The following is a 17,174-nucleotide window of genomic DNA, read 5'->3' as shown; positions in this document are numbered from 1 at the left end:
CTCTTATTTTGTCTATTCAGTATGATGTGGCGTTTCTTTCTAACAATGGATCCATTTCTTGGGATGGAAAGGAACGGGTTTACACAAGGTTTCCAAGAAATTTCCCATCATACCGTTACAGACATTTCTGATGTGGCATATTAACACATTGTTGGAAAACATTTGACAGAAAAGACACAATAAATAAGCTTCTGTTTATATCCCTATCATTCTAGTTTGTTATAATTATATGTAAACAGTTTTTTGGACCAGCACAGCTCTGGTTATGATTCAGAAGGGCTACACAGATACTATGAACTCGTTAAACCAAAAGTATAATACAACATTGCTTTATCATGTGCATATGGCTTTAACTGGGGATCCCTTTGAAACGTTAATCACATGAAATTTCAGTCAATACAAAGCTTATCATTACTTCTAGTAGATAATAGCAATTTTCCCCAACACAAAATACGGATAAATACCCTCATTAAACCATACACCGCATAATAAATAGCATCAACGAGTACACTCCAAACACCCCGATATACAGTACAGGTAGACTTCCGTGCTGCGTTCACCTCAACCTCAGAAAGCGGAGCACCGGTCGCCTTTATCGGCCGAACCCTTTCTAGTCACGGGGAACTTGGGCTTGATCGATTGGCCGGCTATGAGCTGATTGATCTCGTTCTGCCTGTACGTGGACATCTTCTGGCCAATCCACGCCACCTTGTTGTCTTCCTCCGGGTCCCGGGCGCATCGCTGGCACGCCCTCCCCACCAGGTAGACCACCTCGGCCAGGTTGAGCAGCACGCAGACGCCCGACACGGTCAGCATGAACACGGTGAAGATTGTCTTCTCGGTGGGCCGCGACACGAAGCAGTCCACCGTGTTGGGGCACGGGAAGGAGTCGCACTTGACCAGCCGCACCATCTTGAAGTCGGGGTAGATCCGCCAGAAGATGTAGAGGAAGACCACCTCCAGGGCGATGCGGAACACGATGCTGACCATGTACGTCCACCACAGCCCGCCCACGATCTGGAACTTCTGGCTCTTGACGTGCTCCAGCTCCTTGGGGCTGCCGCGGCCCGACCGCTTCAGGATCTTCTTGTCGACGTGCCGCCGGTGGGCCACGTGCATGGCCACCAGCAGAGCGGGCGTGGACACCAGGATGAGCTGCAGGGCCCACAGGCGGATGTGGGAGATGGGGAAGAACTGGTCGTAGCACACGCTGTTGCAGCCGGGCTGCTGCGTGTTGCACGTGAAGCCCGACTTCTCGTCGCCCCACACGCTCTCGGCCGCCACCACCAGCACCAGGATGCGGAAGATGAATATGACCGAGAGCCATATTCGCCCGATGCCCGTCGAATGCCTGTTTACCCCGCTGATCACGGCATAAAAGGACCCCCAGTTCATCTTCGATTCCAGGTCTGCGATGGAGGAGGGGGTGAGGGGGGGGAGGATGGGAGGGTGGGGCAAAGGTCAAATGCAATGCTCTCATCCGGAGAACAAAACAGGTTTTTGACATTAAATAATAATGCAAGCAAATCAAAATAAAAGTTGACTCAGATAAAGTAACAATGAAGCTTATTGCTTGTAAAGTTCCTTGCTCAATTATGATTGACAAATTAAACTTAATGTTCTGGCCCAACCCTTTTTTTTTTACTAAATACATATTCCATACAGTTATCTGATAGGTTGGCAGAGGCAGTTTTAATCAGATTTACCAGGCGCAGCCGATGGTGTGAGCAGCACAAGCAGTGCCCGGTCCCGATACTAACATCTTCAGGTGTAGCCTGGACATATGGTTAGATTTGGTCACAGCATTAAGCCAAAAACGGAAGAGGATCGCCCAAGTGGTTTGTTGGGTGTATAAGAGCCATCGCCACAGCCTACCACGACCATCGTCACAAGGCGCAAGAAATAGAAGCCAATTGCAGATCATTCACAATATCACGTGGTTGGCGAACCTTGTATTAATACTGTAACTTCCAACCTGACCTCCAGTTCAGCGGCATCTCGGGCTGCCAGAGAATGCAACAGAAATGTGGCCAAGGAACCAATGCAACCACCTCAGTAGGAGGAACTGTTTTTTTTCCCGCTGGCAACACTCACACTAATATTGTCAATAGGAATGCTGCAGTTGCAGATATAAATTATGCAACAAACAATTCTATACCAATATTTATGTTTTATTCAGAAATCAATCATAAAAAGCAGAACAGCTTGACCAGATTTCAGCCTGGTTAATGTTAGTAAAAAACTGAATTGAATAAAAGGTTGGAATGTGGGGTTTTACCTTCAGCTGTGGTGGTACACAAAAATGTGTACAAAGTGGTTAAAAATTAGATATAATATTGTGCTTTTCACAAGCCAAACGGCTGGATAGTTAACACCGGGCGTTTGGAAAATGCTAATCATTCCCCCAGCACTTGCCACTGCCCTGCACCATGGCAGTCATATGCTCTTATATAAACCATTTACATACAATGGCATCCATTATTGGGCTGCAACAAGACTCTTTAGAATTCGGATCAAACGCCTCGATTTCCGCCCACCCCAAGCAAAAGAAAGAATCTGTGTGGACACAACAGGGCCAAGGCTGACACATTATTTATTGTGTTTGGCCGGGCCGAGACGTAAAGGGTGCCTCTGCAGAGACGCTGTTATAAGAGCGAGAAGACGGGCCAGCTCAGGGCTTTTTGTGAATATGCCTCAAGATGGACGACAAGTCGGATTATTATGATAGGAAGATAAGACAGTGAAGATAAAAACATTTTTTTTTGGGTTATTTTTATTTTGTAATTCACACTTTACAATTTCTTAAAAGCATACTTAGGCCGGTAGTACGGGTGACTGATATGAAACATTTATCCAATAGATTAATATTGAGAAATATGCAAATTTTTACATCACAACAGGGCAGCTTTTACAAGGCCACATGGTTGGACAGATGTTATTGTTTGTTATGGTGTCATCACAAGTAAGATCTGACAGTGGTGGCAGAAGCTGTCGTCTTGTATAGATGCGTATGCTCATATCGTACATCGGTGAACACAGCAATACAGCACCGGCAGAGAGGCCCATGCATCACAGACATACAAAGCATGGGCTTGTTGTTCGCTATCAGATGATCTGCAGTAGCTCACAGGGCAACAAGCGATTCTGCGTCACTTTGGATAAACTGGCACAGGGGGGGCGTCGGTTGGCCTTGACATTTTTGAATGAAATATCAGTGTTTGCGTAAACATGTACAGAACAATAATCCAGTAAACACGTGACATATTTACTGTTGGCAGAGAAATGTGATGATGGAGCAGTTTTGACAAAGACACTTGTATTGGAATATTAAGCTTATAATGATTACATATCACTATACAGGCATTTGTTATTCGTCCAGTTGAGTGGCCATCTTTCTGTTGGAAGGCAATATATTCTATATGGTTCCACTATGAAAAAAAACTTTTTTGAAATAACACTCCAAACCTATGCAATTGCAAAAATTAACAATGTAAAGTCCTTACAAAGTAAAGAAAGATTGTGGGTTGAATACCAACTAAAAAACACAAAACAACCACCAACAAAAAATAACTAAAACTAACCTTTAACTCCCAACAAAGTTTTTTTCAGAACTTTTTCTGTGTAGCATGCAATTAGGTATTTCTGCCAGTCATCCTCCTGCCTTTTCTTCAGAATGAGAAAATTGCCTAAGAACAGAAAATAAACATAACGTTCAGGATCATCGTGTGCGTACGTGTGTGCATGCGCAGAAGGGATACAGGCACACCACTGCCATCTAGCCGCGGTTGGGATCATTGATGCTACTAACCTCTTTTGACTGCGGCAAAGGCTTTCATTTGGTTGAGTTTCGCATGTCCATTCTGCGCTAACCTCAAAGAGAGCGAGGCTCCTCTCCTGAAACAAAATACCATCATATTAATATTTCATATTAATATTTCATATTAATATTATTCGACATCTATTTTTTTTATTAAGCTTCAAATACAAGTATGTTTGTTAGCTACTGCTTTTGTCCACATTATTTAGGTGGGCTTTCTGTACACTGCCGCAATACTGATGACTATTGATTCAAAATGCATAATTTTGAACTTTCTGCAATAGCAATAACTTTCTTCAATAAGTAATTTTTTAGAAAGGATGAACATTAAATCGCGATGCAATTCACGTATTCCTGCATATCTCTCTATAGTCAATCGACCTTTGACCTTGGTGAACTTGAACACTCTTCATCTTTTCAAGGCTTTACGGCTGCTCAAAAGTGGCTGTCCAAACCGCCACAGGACACTACCTCATGGCGCCCATGGTGCCCCTCTCCAGGAAGAGATGCACGGTGACGGCCGACCGGAGGGGGAACAGCCGGGCGTACAGCGTGCGGTGCTCCACCATGGCTCTGAACCAGGACACCGCCTCCTCCGTCCAGTGGACCCCGTCCAGCGCGGACACCTGGAGGGGGGGGGGAGGACGCAGACCGGGGCCAAGGCCGTGCAGTGTGACAATGCATTCGGGACCTCGTCACGGGGGTTAGACGAGATAAGACCACGACGGATCCCGGGGAGGAATGGGGGGGGGGGGGGGGGGGGAGGACAATTACATCCAGGAATCGCTTCCTGAGCCTGCGGTGCAACATGATACGTTGAACCCTTTCCCCAGCCTGTCCTCCTCGCCCCCGTGCACAACCACGTATACAGGTCTACATCTAACGTTTAGTCCATCTGCAGACGTTTTTTAATCAGGAACAACTTAAGTCATGATTTTTTTATGTCATGCATATAAAAAGTCAGTTTTGTTCATTTGTTCATATACATGACATAAGTGGAGCAGGTCTGCATCAGGCATCTAGCTACATGGAGACTACTATCGCTCCCCTTTGAATCAAGGAGGTTCTCAGGTTTTGGGCTGCAAGCTGTAAGCTCTGAACAACACTGCCTTGATATAAACAGAATATTTCCTGAGCTCTGTGATACAAAACCAGAGACACGCATGTGCGAAGTCAGCTTCCAGTAAACGGGCGGCGGTGGTGACTCACATCGGCCAGCGAGACCTTTGCGGCCTGCAGGGGCAGGGCCGCCATGTCCGGTGTCAGGGGGCCCACGTTGCGCAAGGAGACGGTGGCCTTGTCTCCGTGGTCCAGCCGGAGCACCTGTACACTGATGTTGGTCCCACTGCCACCAGTGCCCTCACCGGGCTGATCGTCTGAAAATGGGGGGGGGGGGGGGTATAAACAAGGCACCCGACATAAATCATTTATTTTTGGCAGATGCTTCCACTTGCTTTGGGACAGGTAGGACAGGTAGCAGCAGCGGCATTCTCTCCAGTTGTAGGCAATGCAAAGTGGAATGCTACCACCTAGGGGTGAGAGGGCGCTACAGCAGGCGAGGCCTCACCTCCACCGACGCCACATATCCTCAGGACTTGGGCCCTGCACCACTGCTTCTGCTCCGAGAAGAAAGCCATTACAAGGGTCCCGATGTCTGGCACGCTGTTTTCCTCCGCAAACGAGCGGCCTTTCCAGCTGTTTTCAAACGGAGGAAAAGAAAACCCTGTTTATGTGTTTACACGCACGCTAGTTTAACGTGGATCAAATCAAGGACAGATGTGCCAGTGCTGTCGGTGACGCTGCGAGGACTTGTAGACAAGGGAGAAAACAATAAGCATGTGTCACGTGAAGGGAACGACTCACCCGTTGACCAGGGCCTGCTGCTTGGCCAACACGTCTGGACGCTGGATGTAGAAGTGTCCAGGGGACACCACATGGGAAACCACAACCTCCATCTCCTTGAACGCAACGATCACAAACTCGGGGATGCTGGTGGGACTGTTCGGGAGGGGCGACTTGGCTGGGGTAAAACCACATGTGGTGTTTGTACACTGGGGACTCTGTGGTTTTTCCCCCGGTTCCTCAGCAGCAGAGACCTTGCGGTGACTGTTGTCCACCCCTTTGTTTTGCTGTCCTTCCTGGGTTTCCACTTGTTCAACGGGTCCGAGTGGTGTGACCACTTCTCCCATGTCCCACAGTTCCGTCTCGGTGAGGACCATGCAGGAGTAGATAATAACTCCTCCAGGCTCCACACGCTTCAACCTGAACACGGGAGGTCGGGAGTCCTCTTCAGCCAACGCCGTCTCCTTTGGCGGGGATTCGATGCACCTGGTGTTGTCGGTCATACTTCTACTTCCACCATCTTTAAAGCTACTCTGTTTTGTTATCTTTGATGGTGTTGTTGACGGAGGATGGAAATAGCGTCTGAACCAGGCCAAATTGTCCCGCTTCGCGCTGGCACTTTCCTTGTGCGTCCGCAGGAAGGTCAATAGCTGTTCAGATGTTTGTTTCTTTTGTTGTATCGGGACTTCGTGTTCAAGTTCCAAGAAGGGGAACTGTGCGTTCATAAGAATATTTGTTGGTTGAGGATCGCTGGTTTCCTGGGACACTGGTTTTGTTGGAAGTATCTCTAGGGAACCGTTTTGACACATGATAATTAGAGGAGGTTCAACCACTACCCTCACTTGGGGTTTCTCCTTGAACACAACAAGCTCATTGCCTTCAATTTTCAAATCAGAAGAGTGATCGGCAGGTCCAGCATCAATGTTTTGGCTGGGCCGGATGCTATCGAACACGTCATCGTTGACAGCTTTAGGGTCTAGGAGCTGCTTTAGACATTGAAAAGAGAGCGTTGCTCCAAGCACCTGGATCGCCTTGGTTATGGAGCTCGCCAAAAGGACATTGCTTAAAATGGGACCAAACTTAAGAACATCTGTTGTCAAAACGACTTTGTCTGGAAATAGATATAGCTGGTTTGTTATGTCTCCGTTGTCTGCAGGGGCCTCGGCACAGAATTGTTGATCTGCAGTATAAGAAGAAAATACATATGTATTTTAGTCTAGCCTATATGGGAGACAAAACATCTGCTAGTCCAATTTAATTTATGTAAGACAAGCATATGCAGGTCACGACACTTACCACTTGTGGCGTGTTGTAATGTAGTGAGGAGATTGTTTAAAGTTCGGCACTTGGCGTCCAAGATCGTCGATAGTTCATCGTACTGATAGGTCGAAAAGGACCCGTTCAGGAAACGTTGAACCTCTTCATTGGCCTGTGTGGGAAAGTCACACATCATCAACCACACTGATAATACATGCTAACTCAACCGGCAGCTCGTCGTCAGGGTTGGCGCATGGCTGAAAAGTTGCTTTGATTTGATTAATTCACAAATCATCAAGACGACATATCTATAAAAAAATGATTTTCTAAACACACCCGGTTAGTGAAGCTGCGAAGTCCTCGGTCAAGTGTTTTTCGGCCGTTTTCCAATTCGAGGAGCTTGTAAATCAGCAGCACGTTTGGCGTCATGTTTAACAAACAATCAGGTCCCATTTCAGTGGCGCTTAAGCCCAGCAGTCAGTGGTTTTGATGAATGACGTCATTGACCGGTGACAGGGGGCGGGTGGAGGAGGGGGGGCTGGGATGGACTTGCCCGGCTGGACTTGCCCATCCATAGACGTGCCCATCGTTAAGACAAGGCCCCACTTCAAGCAGGTAGAGGCGATTGGTCGACATTTAATGCATGCAATAACCTTACTCAGGTAAAATATTTGTTATAACCTGGAATACATCATTAAAAACTTCTTAATTCACGACAAAAAAATAATGTCTGGTTAGATAGCCTACTAATTTCAAGCTGAATGCATAACAATGACAAGCCACTGCACGGACTGCAGGCAGACAACCTTCGACATAATAAGATTCCTCAATGAGTCAGACAATAATATTTAGCCCTACTACGTGTATCTGCAGTGTGTTGATGGAAGGAATGTTCCTGTGAACAGAAACACGTACACTGTGACTAAACGGTTCACGGTCATTTACAAGGTGAATCCATTATCATTTCAACTGTGAGTATTGTGTTTCAAAAGGCACCAGGTAGGTTATAGTTCTGCAATTAAATGACAGCACTATAGCAAAAAAAAAAAAAAAAGATTGGCTTTAATTCTGCTATATTTTGCTCACTCAGACGTGAGTCGTCCATTGCACGATATCAAATACAAGTGCTGAATGCCAACGGGTTTGATATTATGATGATGGAAGGAAGAGTAAGGAAGGCCAAACACAATAACACACAAACACACACAAAAGAAAGTAGAGGAAACGGAGGGCATGCAATTCGCTACAATGCATTCCTGCGCGGTTACAGCTAATACTATATGCACAGTATTCCTTTCTTGAGTGCTCTCTGCTTGAACTTGTCAAGCTGCTACTTGATCCAGTCAACCTTGAGGGTGGGGCAAGGGAAAAAAAATAAAAATACATCCACGCAAAGTGAGTCCACCTCCTCTGACACTCCTCTGACACAGGCCTGAACCCTCTTTTCTTCAATTCTATTCTATTCAATATAAAAATTCATGTCTGTATATGTATGTCACACAGTCATATTACCAACATGTGAGTAGACAGGGGACAATTTATTTGTACTTTTATTGGAAATGAAACAACCATGAGATAAATATGCTGAGAAACACAGGTATACAATCTCAACGGTCTCCTATAACCAATGACATGTCTGTCCTGGGTGATTCAGTTGCATCAACAGGCTTATATTAACAGTATTTACTTGAAGTACATATACAGTATTTACAACTATTATCTCAATAGTGATATCCTAAAGAATGATATAATGATAAATAACACATATAATAATAATAATAATAATAATGTTAGGATAACTAATTACTATGCAGGATCCTGTCAAGTCCACCAAATTCGAGTGAAAACAAACAACATGGAAACGATTGTCATCACAAATATGAAGACGATAAGACGCTGGCCGACTGTGAGTACTGGAACCGTGGTTTGAAACAAGCAGTATCCTGAAGGGCTCTCTATATAGGCGGCTAGAAAAACACTCTCGCCCTGCACAGCACACTTTGCTTCACTCAAATCAGGTACGTTCACCCGTGACTCATTCAAAACGGTCACCCACGATGCATTGCAACAGTCGAAGCGATTCCCTCTGATGTACAAGGCGCTAAGGTGCGACGACATGGCTCTGATCAGAGAACGGTTCAAAGACACCAAGGCATTGTTGCTCAAGTCAAGTACCCTCAGAGGAGAACAACTCAGACTAGCAGGGATGCTGTCCAGATGGTTGTTGGAGAGGTTGAGTTGAGACAATGCTGGCATACAGGGCAAGGAAAGGTCACGGCTGGAAACATTGGTCGCGCTGAGACTCAGGGACTGAAGGCTTCCCTGCACACCCTCCAGCGTACCTTCTTCCAGGACCATGTGACGGTTCCCAGCGAGGTTGAGGTGAGCCAAAGATGTTTTCTCGAAAGTGTTGGCGTAGAGCACCTGTATGCCATTGTCCTCAAGGTTCAGGTGCTTAAGAGTCTTTATTTGTCTGAAGGCAACACAAGACATGTTGTGTCTGCCGAGTGCGTGCTGATCGGATTTGTTCCGTCCCAACCCATTTCCAGGTGGACATGGTTTCACTGAGTTTGCTTGTAAGTTTAATGTCTCAAGTTTTGGTAAGGCCTTGAAAAAGAGTGGGGTAATGTATCTTAGGCTATTCTTCTGCAAGTCTAGGTGCCTCAGGGATGGGAATAATCGCTGGTAATTATATCCCAATTGGCCAGGCTTTGTAATATTAAGTTCAATATTTTGCAGACAATTCCTACTAAAGTTTAAGGTTTCTAAAGAGGTGAGAAGGCTTAACGTTTCAAAGGGTACCGACCTGAAATGGTTGCTGCTCAGGTCAATGTAAATCAATGGCATTATTCTCCAGTTAGAGAATATTTCGTGATACTTTGTATTGGCTTTCCCGATAACAATCTCTTTATAAACAGATCTGGCCTCTGAGATCATTGTTGCCTCTGAATTCAAAGCACCAATCATGTTATTTTGTAAATAAAGATATCTCAAATGGATGAACTTTGGAACAATGGGGAAATAAAATAGTTTATTGTCACTCAGGTCTAGGATTTCTAGTCTGAATAACTCTTCGTCTTGCCGTGTCATGAAGAACTCTATTGAATTTTGACTGAGATTCAAGTAGATCACTTGATGCAATTGAAAATCACAGATATCTGCCAAATTATTTTGGGACAAGTCGAGTGTCTCTAATCGCATAAGCGGTTCAAATGTTCCCGGTTCTATGTCTCTTATCAGATTATTGGCCGCGATAATGGTCTTTAGTCCTTGGCATTCTTTGAACGTGTTGTGCGTGAGTGCCGTGATGCCGTTGCCAGTGAGGTCAAGATGAATCAGGGAGAATTTGTTTTGGAGGTAGAGTTCCACCGCTTCGTCGTTCAAGTTGTTCAGAGATATGTCCAAACGCCTCAGCCCGCCAACGGATCGGAGGGCTCTGCCGTTCCTGCCAACGTTGTTGTACAGAGCGTTTCTGGACAGATTCAGTGCTTCAAGTTGGGCCAGGTTTATGAAGGCCTCTTCAGCGATGAGATCCAGCTGGTTGTAACTCAAGTCAAGCTGTTGCAGGTGTGGCAGACCAAGTGTGTGCAACTGTCTGATGAAGCTTTTGGACAGGTCCAATCTTCTCAGCTTCATATCCATTTTCAGAGGAGTAGTATGGCGGGCCTGTCTGTTCCAGGGCTGCCACTATAAACGAACAGAAGAAGAATTAATAGTTGCAGAACATCAAATGAGGAATCCGTATTATCATCAGGCTCCTGAACCAATACAAAACACACAAGACAGGAAAAGTCGAAAAGAAACAGTTTTCAGCCTGCGCCTACCTTTTCATCGTGATATAACACAGAAATCCCATGGACGGCTTGGCCAAAGAACCATAGCAGCAAGAACTGGAAGAGCATATGTCTGAGCATTATCGTTTCCCTGCAGCTGTTGTTTTACTGTACTAGTACTACCGCTGTCTGGCTGAACATCCACAAACACACACATCCACACGCACACACACACACACACACACACACACACACACACACACACACACACACACGCAAGCACACCCGCATGCACACATAGGCATGCACACATAGCCACACACACACACACACACACACACACACACACACACACACACACACACACACACACACACACACACACACACACACACACACACACACACACACACACACATACACACACACAATTATTTATAGATGTAAACCATGAAAGAAACACAGCTGTGGACAACAGTCTTTGTGGATGGCATGTTTACAGAATAAAGATGTTATCAATGACATGTCATGTTTTATAAATTACCTAGAATAAAAATTGACATTACTTTTAGGAATTGCTTTTGCCAAATTCCATGGACTTAACTTACAACAATATTGATTTACAAAGAGTTCAGTATGATTGTTTTTGTTCCTGATTAATTCATATTCTTAGGAATATGGAAACACTTAAATAGAGAAGAGGAACAAATAAAGAGAAACAACAGAGGTGGAGGGAAGTTATAATAATAAATAAATAAGGACAAGCGGAAACATAAGGTGATGAAAGAAGCTTGTTAAACACACAACACAGTGACAGTCGACAATGACAGACGTTCCTAAAAAAGATACGACATGACAGGGCCTTTCAGACTAAAAGTATTATTAACATGTAGCTGTCAACTCAACGTTTGCCAAATTGTTACAGAAAACAAATTCAGCGTCTAATACTGGATGAACGCAGAGTCAATGAGACGTTATCTAATGGAGTTTTCCTGTTGCTGTCACTTGTTACTATATCACTGAGTACCAGACGCCAAGGGCTGTGCTTCCCACTTCCTGTAAAAGGAGTGCCATCCTTATTATTGTTAGCATTTCAGCTCATAATCGTGGATGAGGCGTTAACTGACGATAGGACAATAGACTGTGCCAATAGTAAGCCCAGCATGATTAAGGAAAACACTTTTCAGACTTGTCAGACTCCAGAGTAGCTGCTTTATTCCACTGCAACTCTCACAGTAGTGCAGCATCTTTACGGAACTTATTGCCCCAGTCAAATACTATTTGTGTGGTGTGCTTAAAATGTGATATTTACTAGCTCGTAAAGAGTTGAGATGTCGACACAAAGCTTGTCTAAACACCTCATAACCGTCTCCTCTGACAACAACTCGGCTCTCGGTCTGTTTTGGTGTGCTGCAAGCCACCAAGGGGTCTCTGCTCCTTTTCCTGTGAGAACAGGCAAGGCAGACATAAGTGCGGCTTTAATGACAGACGCTCCTAATAACAATAGCCCGAAGGTATGAGATAAGCTTGACCTCTTAAACACACGATGTTAGTATTGGCCGTGGGCTGCGGTGATGACTGTGAAAATAAACATACATAGTGCACTTTTGATGGCCTCACTTCTAGATTAGATTTAAAGTAATGCACACTTTTTCATCTCTCAACTGACCACCCTGTCTCCCCCACCCGACTTTATTTTTCTCCATTTTTCTTTCATTTCGTTGGGAAAGGGGCGCAACTTGGAACTCCTCAGAGAAAACACAGAGACAAGATTTATTATTGCAGCGCTATCCAAGTGCCGGATAACGGCAACGAGTCTCAGTAGTACAGTGTCCAAGATGACTCCATACTCCGTAATCAGTGACATACCACACTTGTCTGTTCTCTCTCATCACCCCATCACAAAGTTCTCAAAACTTCTGATTCAATTATATAACGAGATCCCCCCAGAGTTTGTCTTCTATTCATTCTCCGACATGCTGGCAGTGTAAATCAAGGAAGGATTAAATGGAGCATAAACACTGTGTACTGATAGTAAAGTGTTTTGAAGGCATTTTGCGGCTTGGAGCACTTGAGGTATCCTCAGGTTTCTAACCAAGCGGTGAGGTCACACCAAAGCTTGAAATGCTCAGTGTCAAGCGCGCTTCCCAATGAAGAGCCCTCTTCGACTGTTCTTTTTTTTATGGACTTCTCAAGATGGAACTCATTTAGATTGAATGGAGACGATAGCCAATAAAACGATGCGATGCATTGTGAAACTCACAGTCCAAGTAAAAAGCAATGTTTTAATAAAGACAATGGCTTCATTCAAGGAACATAATTTGTTCTTGTCAGTTCTTGTGCCAGTGGAGTTCAATATGAAAGAAGAGTAGTAGACTTTTTAAACACCAGCTGAAAAAAGACCAGTAAGAGAGACAAATGCTTTAAGGCAAAAAATGAAACATTTTAATCCATCAATCAAATCAATTTACAAAAAGTATATCCCATTTTATATACAATATATACAGTGACATATAAACATAACTATCATTTTTCAACATGGATTCATTCATACGGTAGCTAAACAATTGCATTGTTAAAAAATAACAACATATCACTGATATTCCGGATGCTGTAGTGCAAATATGTGCAAATACATAGTGCTGCCATCTTGTGAACACCTTTAAATCCATTTAGGAGGGAAATCAATTTCTGGTTTCACTTTACATGTTTTATTTTTCAATTTGCAATTCACAGGCCACAGATGCTGAGAACATCCTACATATATTTTATTTTGAAAAGCCAACGCCTACAGTCCGATACTTAGTCATTTTTCATTACTCTTTGAGTAGCCCTTTTTTCTGGAGATACAAGGTTATCATTGGACAGCAAGTAAGGTACGTAAATATAAAGTATGTGTCAGCGCAGTGTCCTTCCTCAATATAAAAAAAGAAATGCCTAAGTGTAAAAAAAACTACTCCATGTCTATAAATAACGAGGGGCCGTTGAGTCTTTTCGTGAGAAGCTCGGCGTCCTTGCCCAAGACTCCTCTTCTGTTCCAGAACACAGAATAAGGGAAAGTAAACAAAAAGTCACAGATTGGCTTCCCCAAAAAGAAATGTTTCTCAGATCAAAAAGTTCTACAGTTCCTTCTCGACAGGCTCTCAACAAATGGCCTCATATTTCTCGCCAGCAGGGTTTTTTTTTATGGGGTTTGAGGAGTTGCCTCTTTAAACAAAACGTATTATTCTGATAATCCTTCCCCGTTACACGCTACTGGGACCATTAGTGGAAAGGATGATTGCGGAGTCGGACTCCGCAAACGATTATTTCTCTTTTTTTGGGGTGGGGGGTTGCCGCTTTGCGCCACTTCCTGAGCCGGGCCCTTCACCGGCTCCCTGCAGTGGTCAGTGTTGGCCAGCAGATGGCGCCTCGCCGAGGCGAACGCTGCCGAGGAACGTGGTGTGGTTGGTCATGCTGATGAGGGTGTCCTCGTACACCATGCGGATGGAGATCCGCTGGCCGGCACGCAGTAGGCTCACCCCGGCAGTGTAGCAGGTGTTGAACTTGCGCTGGCCCGTCTCGATACTGCAGGTGCATCGCAGGAATGGCGTGGAGTCCACCATCACCTCGTAGCTGGCGATGTCCGTGAAGTTCAGATAGTAAACCTGGGCGGGGAGGGGAGAGGAGAGAGCAGGATGTAAAAAACTAAAACACTCTTGGGGTCGGGGGAGGGAAACCATACTTCACAGTGTATACGTTTGTGAAGACGTATATCAGATAGGAGAAGCTACCTTATTGCCTTATTTATTTGTAGATCACTGTGGATAGGTGCAATTGCCCACAGCTTTTGGTATAAACTAGGATCTAGGTGATAACCGACCGCATAAGGTAAAAGAGTTAGGTCAAGGACCGTACTCACTTCTACCTGACTATATATGAAGTAGACCCCATCCAGCAGCACCTCAAGCTCCCCGGAGCGAGAGTGCATCTTGAAGACGCGGTGGTGGATGGAGACCATCTTCCAGTTCCGCAGGACGCCCTCGGACAGATCTACGCATGGAAAGGAAAAGGAAGGGAGAAGGTTACTCACTATCTTCCTACAGATAGATAGAATAGATATGGCGGGTGATACAAATCTTGCTATTAATGCAAAATGCAAATGCAAAATGCATGCTTTGATCGCAACCCTAAGGGAAACGGTATGGTCTATTGTTAATGTGTTGCCGATTAACTGCGTCTCCTCTCTCTTGCAATAACATTTACTCAATTTATTGCAGCTTATGCACGCTAGACAACTGGCGAGAGTCGTTGAACAAGACTTTAATGTTTTGCTGTTCACAGACGAATAAACGCAAAGAGGAGTGAACTGTCTGGGTGCCTCGCTGGATGCCTGTGCTGAATTAGCCTTCATGTCGAAGCTGAAGCTGTTTGCCTCCACAGCCCCATAAGGAGAAACAGTTTCGAGAAGTGTAGCAAAACAGACTTTTCTCTACATCTGGATTGAGCCCATGCACACTGTGTAATACAGGCCTGGTTGGCTGCAACTGAACCTGAATACGAGAGGTGACCAGCCTCTTCAGTCGCTGCGTGCCGCCTTTCAGTCGCTGCGTGCAGAGAGAAAGCTCCCTCCGAAACATCCTTACCTTCCCTCACTTGGATGGTCGTTTCCTGCCCTTGCAGATGCACCACTGCCGGCTGGAATAAAAGGTAAAACAAAGGAAGACGTTAAAAATAGGGGTTATGGCGAACTAATCTACAGCACCGTTCTTACATTGGCAACTTTCCTGTTTAAATATGACACATCGTACCTGAAATTCCTTTGTTTTGGTCTTGTCAGCAGTCACTGCGAAAAAGGAAACAGACGACATTAAACACTAGTTAGCGGCAGGGTTTTAGAACAAAGCAGCAAGTGGCAGTTGGAACAAAACAGACCATATAAGGACGGAACTTTGCAGAACCTGAAGTGTTCCACATAAACAAAAGTACGCCAATCAGTTAATTGATTGGACAACTTAATCCATCCCTGCCGCGTAGAACGTACAAGATGTTATTTTTTTCTGCAGACGTGTGTAATGCCGAAGAAAATACGCTCTTGATTTAAGCCGGCTGGGAAACAAATAGCATCTATAGTGCCTTGAAACAGGAGTGGGATGCTGCCGTATAGATTACACGCAACATGTACTTTCATTAATCCCAGACCGGGGATGAGGGATTCATAGAGCCGGTCCAAACCACTTTATACCTGCTGGACCTTGGAGGCCTGGAGGTCCTTGAGGGCCAGGGGGCCCGGGTGGTCCGGCTGGTCCGACAGCATTGCTCCCAGGGATGCCAGGGATCCCTGGGATGCCTGGGGGCCCCTGCGGCCCTGGGGGGCCGGGGGGGCCGGGAGGCCCCTGCGCACCCGGAGACCTCTTCCTTCCTGGAAACGAGAAAAATGGATGTCAAGTGGATGGTTGGCTTAAGATGACTAGGTTGGCTTAGGATGAAAATATACTTGATTATCTTAATGCCGGCTTCTGCGTAATACTACTACTAATACTAATAATATGATAATACTCGTACAAGGACACAGAGAGAGAGTTCTGTGGAGTGTTGAATGGTTATGTTTAACTTGGCCTAAGGTGGTTGCCAGGTTTAGCGGCCTGCATGAGGGACGGTGCAGGAGAACAAACAGCAACACGCAGAGGCCTAATCAATAATAATAATAAATATAAAATGATACAGAGGATTCCAGAGATATTTGTTGAATTTTTACCTTTTCTCTTCTCTTTTCGTCTTTCCTTTCCAGTTGATTCTGAAGTTGGGGGAGGGGGAAAGAAGGAGAGGGGAGGAACAAAAACAGTGTGATTAAACTTGAAACGGTCCTCCTGACCAATTATCCTCTCGGGTAACATCCAGCGCATGCCGTGAAGGTACACTGGTGAAGGGCTAAGCTAACGGATTCAGATGTGCTCCAATGGGCAACCGAGTGGAGGTATGTCAGTCTGTGGTATCTTCTGGTGTAGTAATTTGTAAGTGTGGTTTCACCTCCTCTGTATGAACAAGTGCCTTAAGCATTCACAGGCAGTGGAACTGGAGAAGATCATTAGAGAGATACTTTATCCTGCCAAAATCCTTTCTTTGAATTAGGCCCAGATGGGGAATGCAGATGAAAGTGTGTGTGTAGATATGCGGTGTGTACACGTGTTTGTGTGTTTGTGTATCTGTGTGTGTGTGTTTGTGTGTGTGTGTGGTTATCGCATCTTTACAGCCATGTGTGTGTGAGCACATGTATGTTCTACGAAGGCAAGGACAACTGCACTTCGGAGAACGAAACTGCCCCCTTGCGCACGGTTCCATGGGCGCATTAGAAGAATATTTTCTTTGCCCAAGAGGCGTGTCCCACTCGTCTCGTGTTTACTATGTCATTACAACTACAAAGGCCATTTAACCTTAAAACCTCACAGTGTGAGTCCCCCTTCAAACATATGGCCAGTGTTCCTCCTCTGGCTAAATGACTGGAT

At 45.0% G+C, this 17,174-nt stretch overlaps 3 protein-coding genes across 4 annotated transcripts; all 3 read right to left on the bottom strand.

Annotated features, from left to right (window-relative positions):
* Positions 1–562: 562 nt before the first annotated feature.
* LOC132466532 (uncharacterized) lies at positions 563–7,422 on the bottom strand. Its single transcript, XM_060063784.1, has 9 exons — positions 7,253–7,422; positions 6,956–7,088; positions 5,681–6,839; positions 5,385–5,512; positions 5,027–5,193; positions 4,289–4,443; positions 3,809–3,894; positions 3,582–3,686; positions 563–1,409 (listed from the first exon to the last, which is right to left on the bottom strand). Exons 1-9 carry the CDS (start codon positions 7,343–7,345, stop codon positions 568–570), a joined length of 2,868 nt encoding a protein of 955 aa, XP_059919767.1. The 5' UTR covers positions 7,346–7,422; the 3' UTR covers positions 563–567.
* Positions 7,423–8,031: 609 nt separating this feature from the next.
* On the bottom strand, positions 8,032–11,118 carry LOC132465899 (transforming growth factor beta activator LRRC33-like). Its single transcript, XM_060062803.1, has 2 exons — positions 10,741–11,118; positions 8,032–10,603 (listed from the first exon to the last, which is right to left on the bottom strand). Exons 1-2 carry the CDS (start codon positions 10,828–10,830, stop codon positions 8,738–8,740), a joined length of 1,956 nt encoding a protein of 651 aa, XP_059918786.1. The 5' UTR covers positions 10,831–11,118; the 3' UTR covers positions 8,032–8,737.
* A 1,993-nt stretch (positions 11,119–13,111) lies between these two features.
* Positions 13,112–17,168, bottom strand: eda (ectodysplasin A). Of its 2 annotated transcripts, none has more exons than XM_060062809.1 (6): positions 16,427–17,168; positions 15,914–16,090; positions 15,480–15,514; positions 15,315–15,366; positions 14,591–14,721; positions 13,112–14,336 (listed from the first exon to the last, which is right to left on the bottom strand). In XM_060062809.1, the coding sequence occupies exons 1-6, from the start codon at positions 16,572–16,574 to the stop codon at positions 14,076–14,078; spliced, it is 804 nt and encodes a 267-aa protein (XP_059918792.1). In that variant the 5' UTR covers positions 16,575–17,168; the 3' UTR covers positions 13,112–14,075. The 2 variants fall into 2 exon arrangements, with proteins under 2 accessions (XP_059918792.1, XP_059918793.1); XM_060062810.1 differs by having other exon boundaries at positions 14,597–14,721.
* Positions 17,169–17,174: the final 6 nt, after the last annotated feature.

Source organism: Gadus macrocephalus, chromosome 10 (assembly GCF_031168955.1).
Source record: "Gadus macrocephalus chromosome 10, ASM3116895v1".
NCBI classification, from domain to species: domain Eukaryota; kingdom Metazoa; phylum Chordata; class Actinopteri; order Gadiformes; family Gadidae; genus Gadus; species Gadus macrocephalus.
Note: the sequence above shows the minus strand (reverse complement) of the source record. Positions and strands in the feature narration are given on the sequence as shown.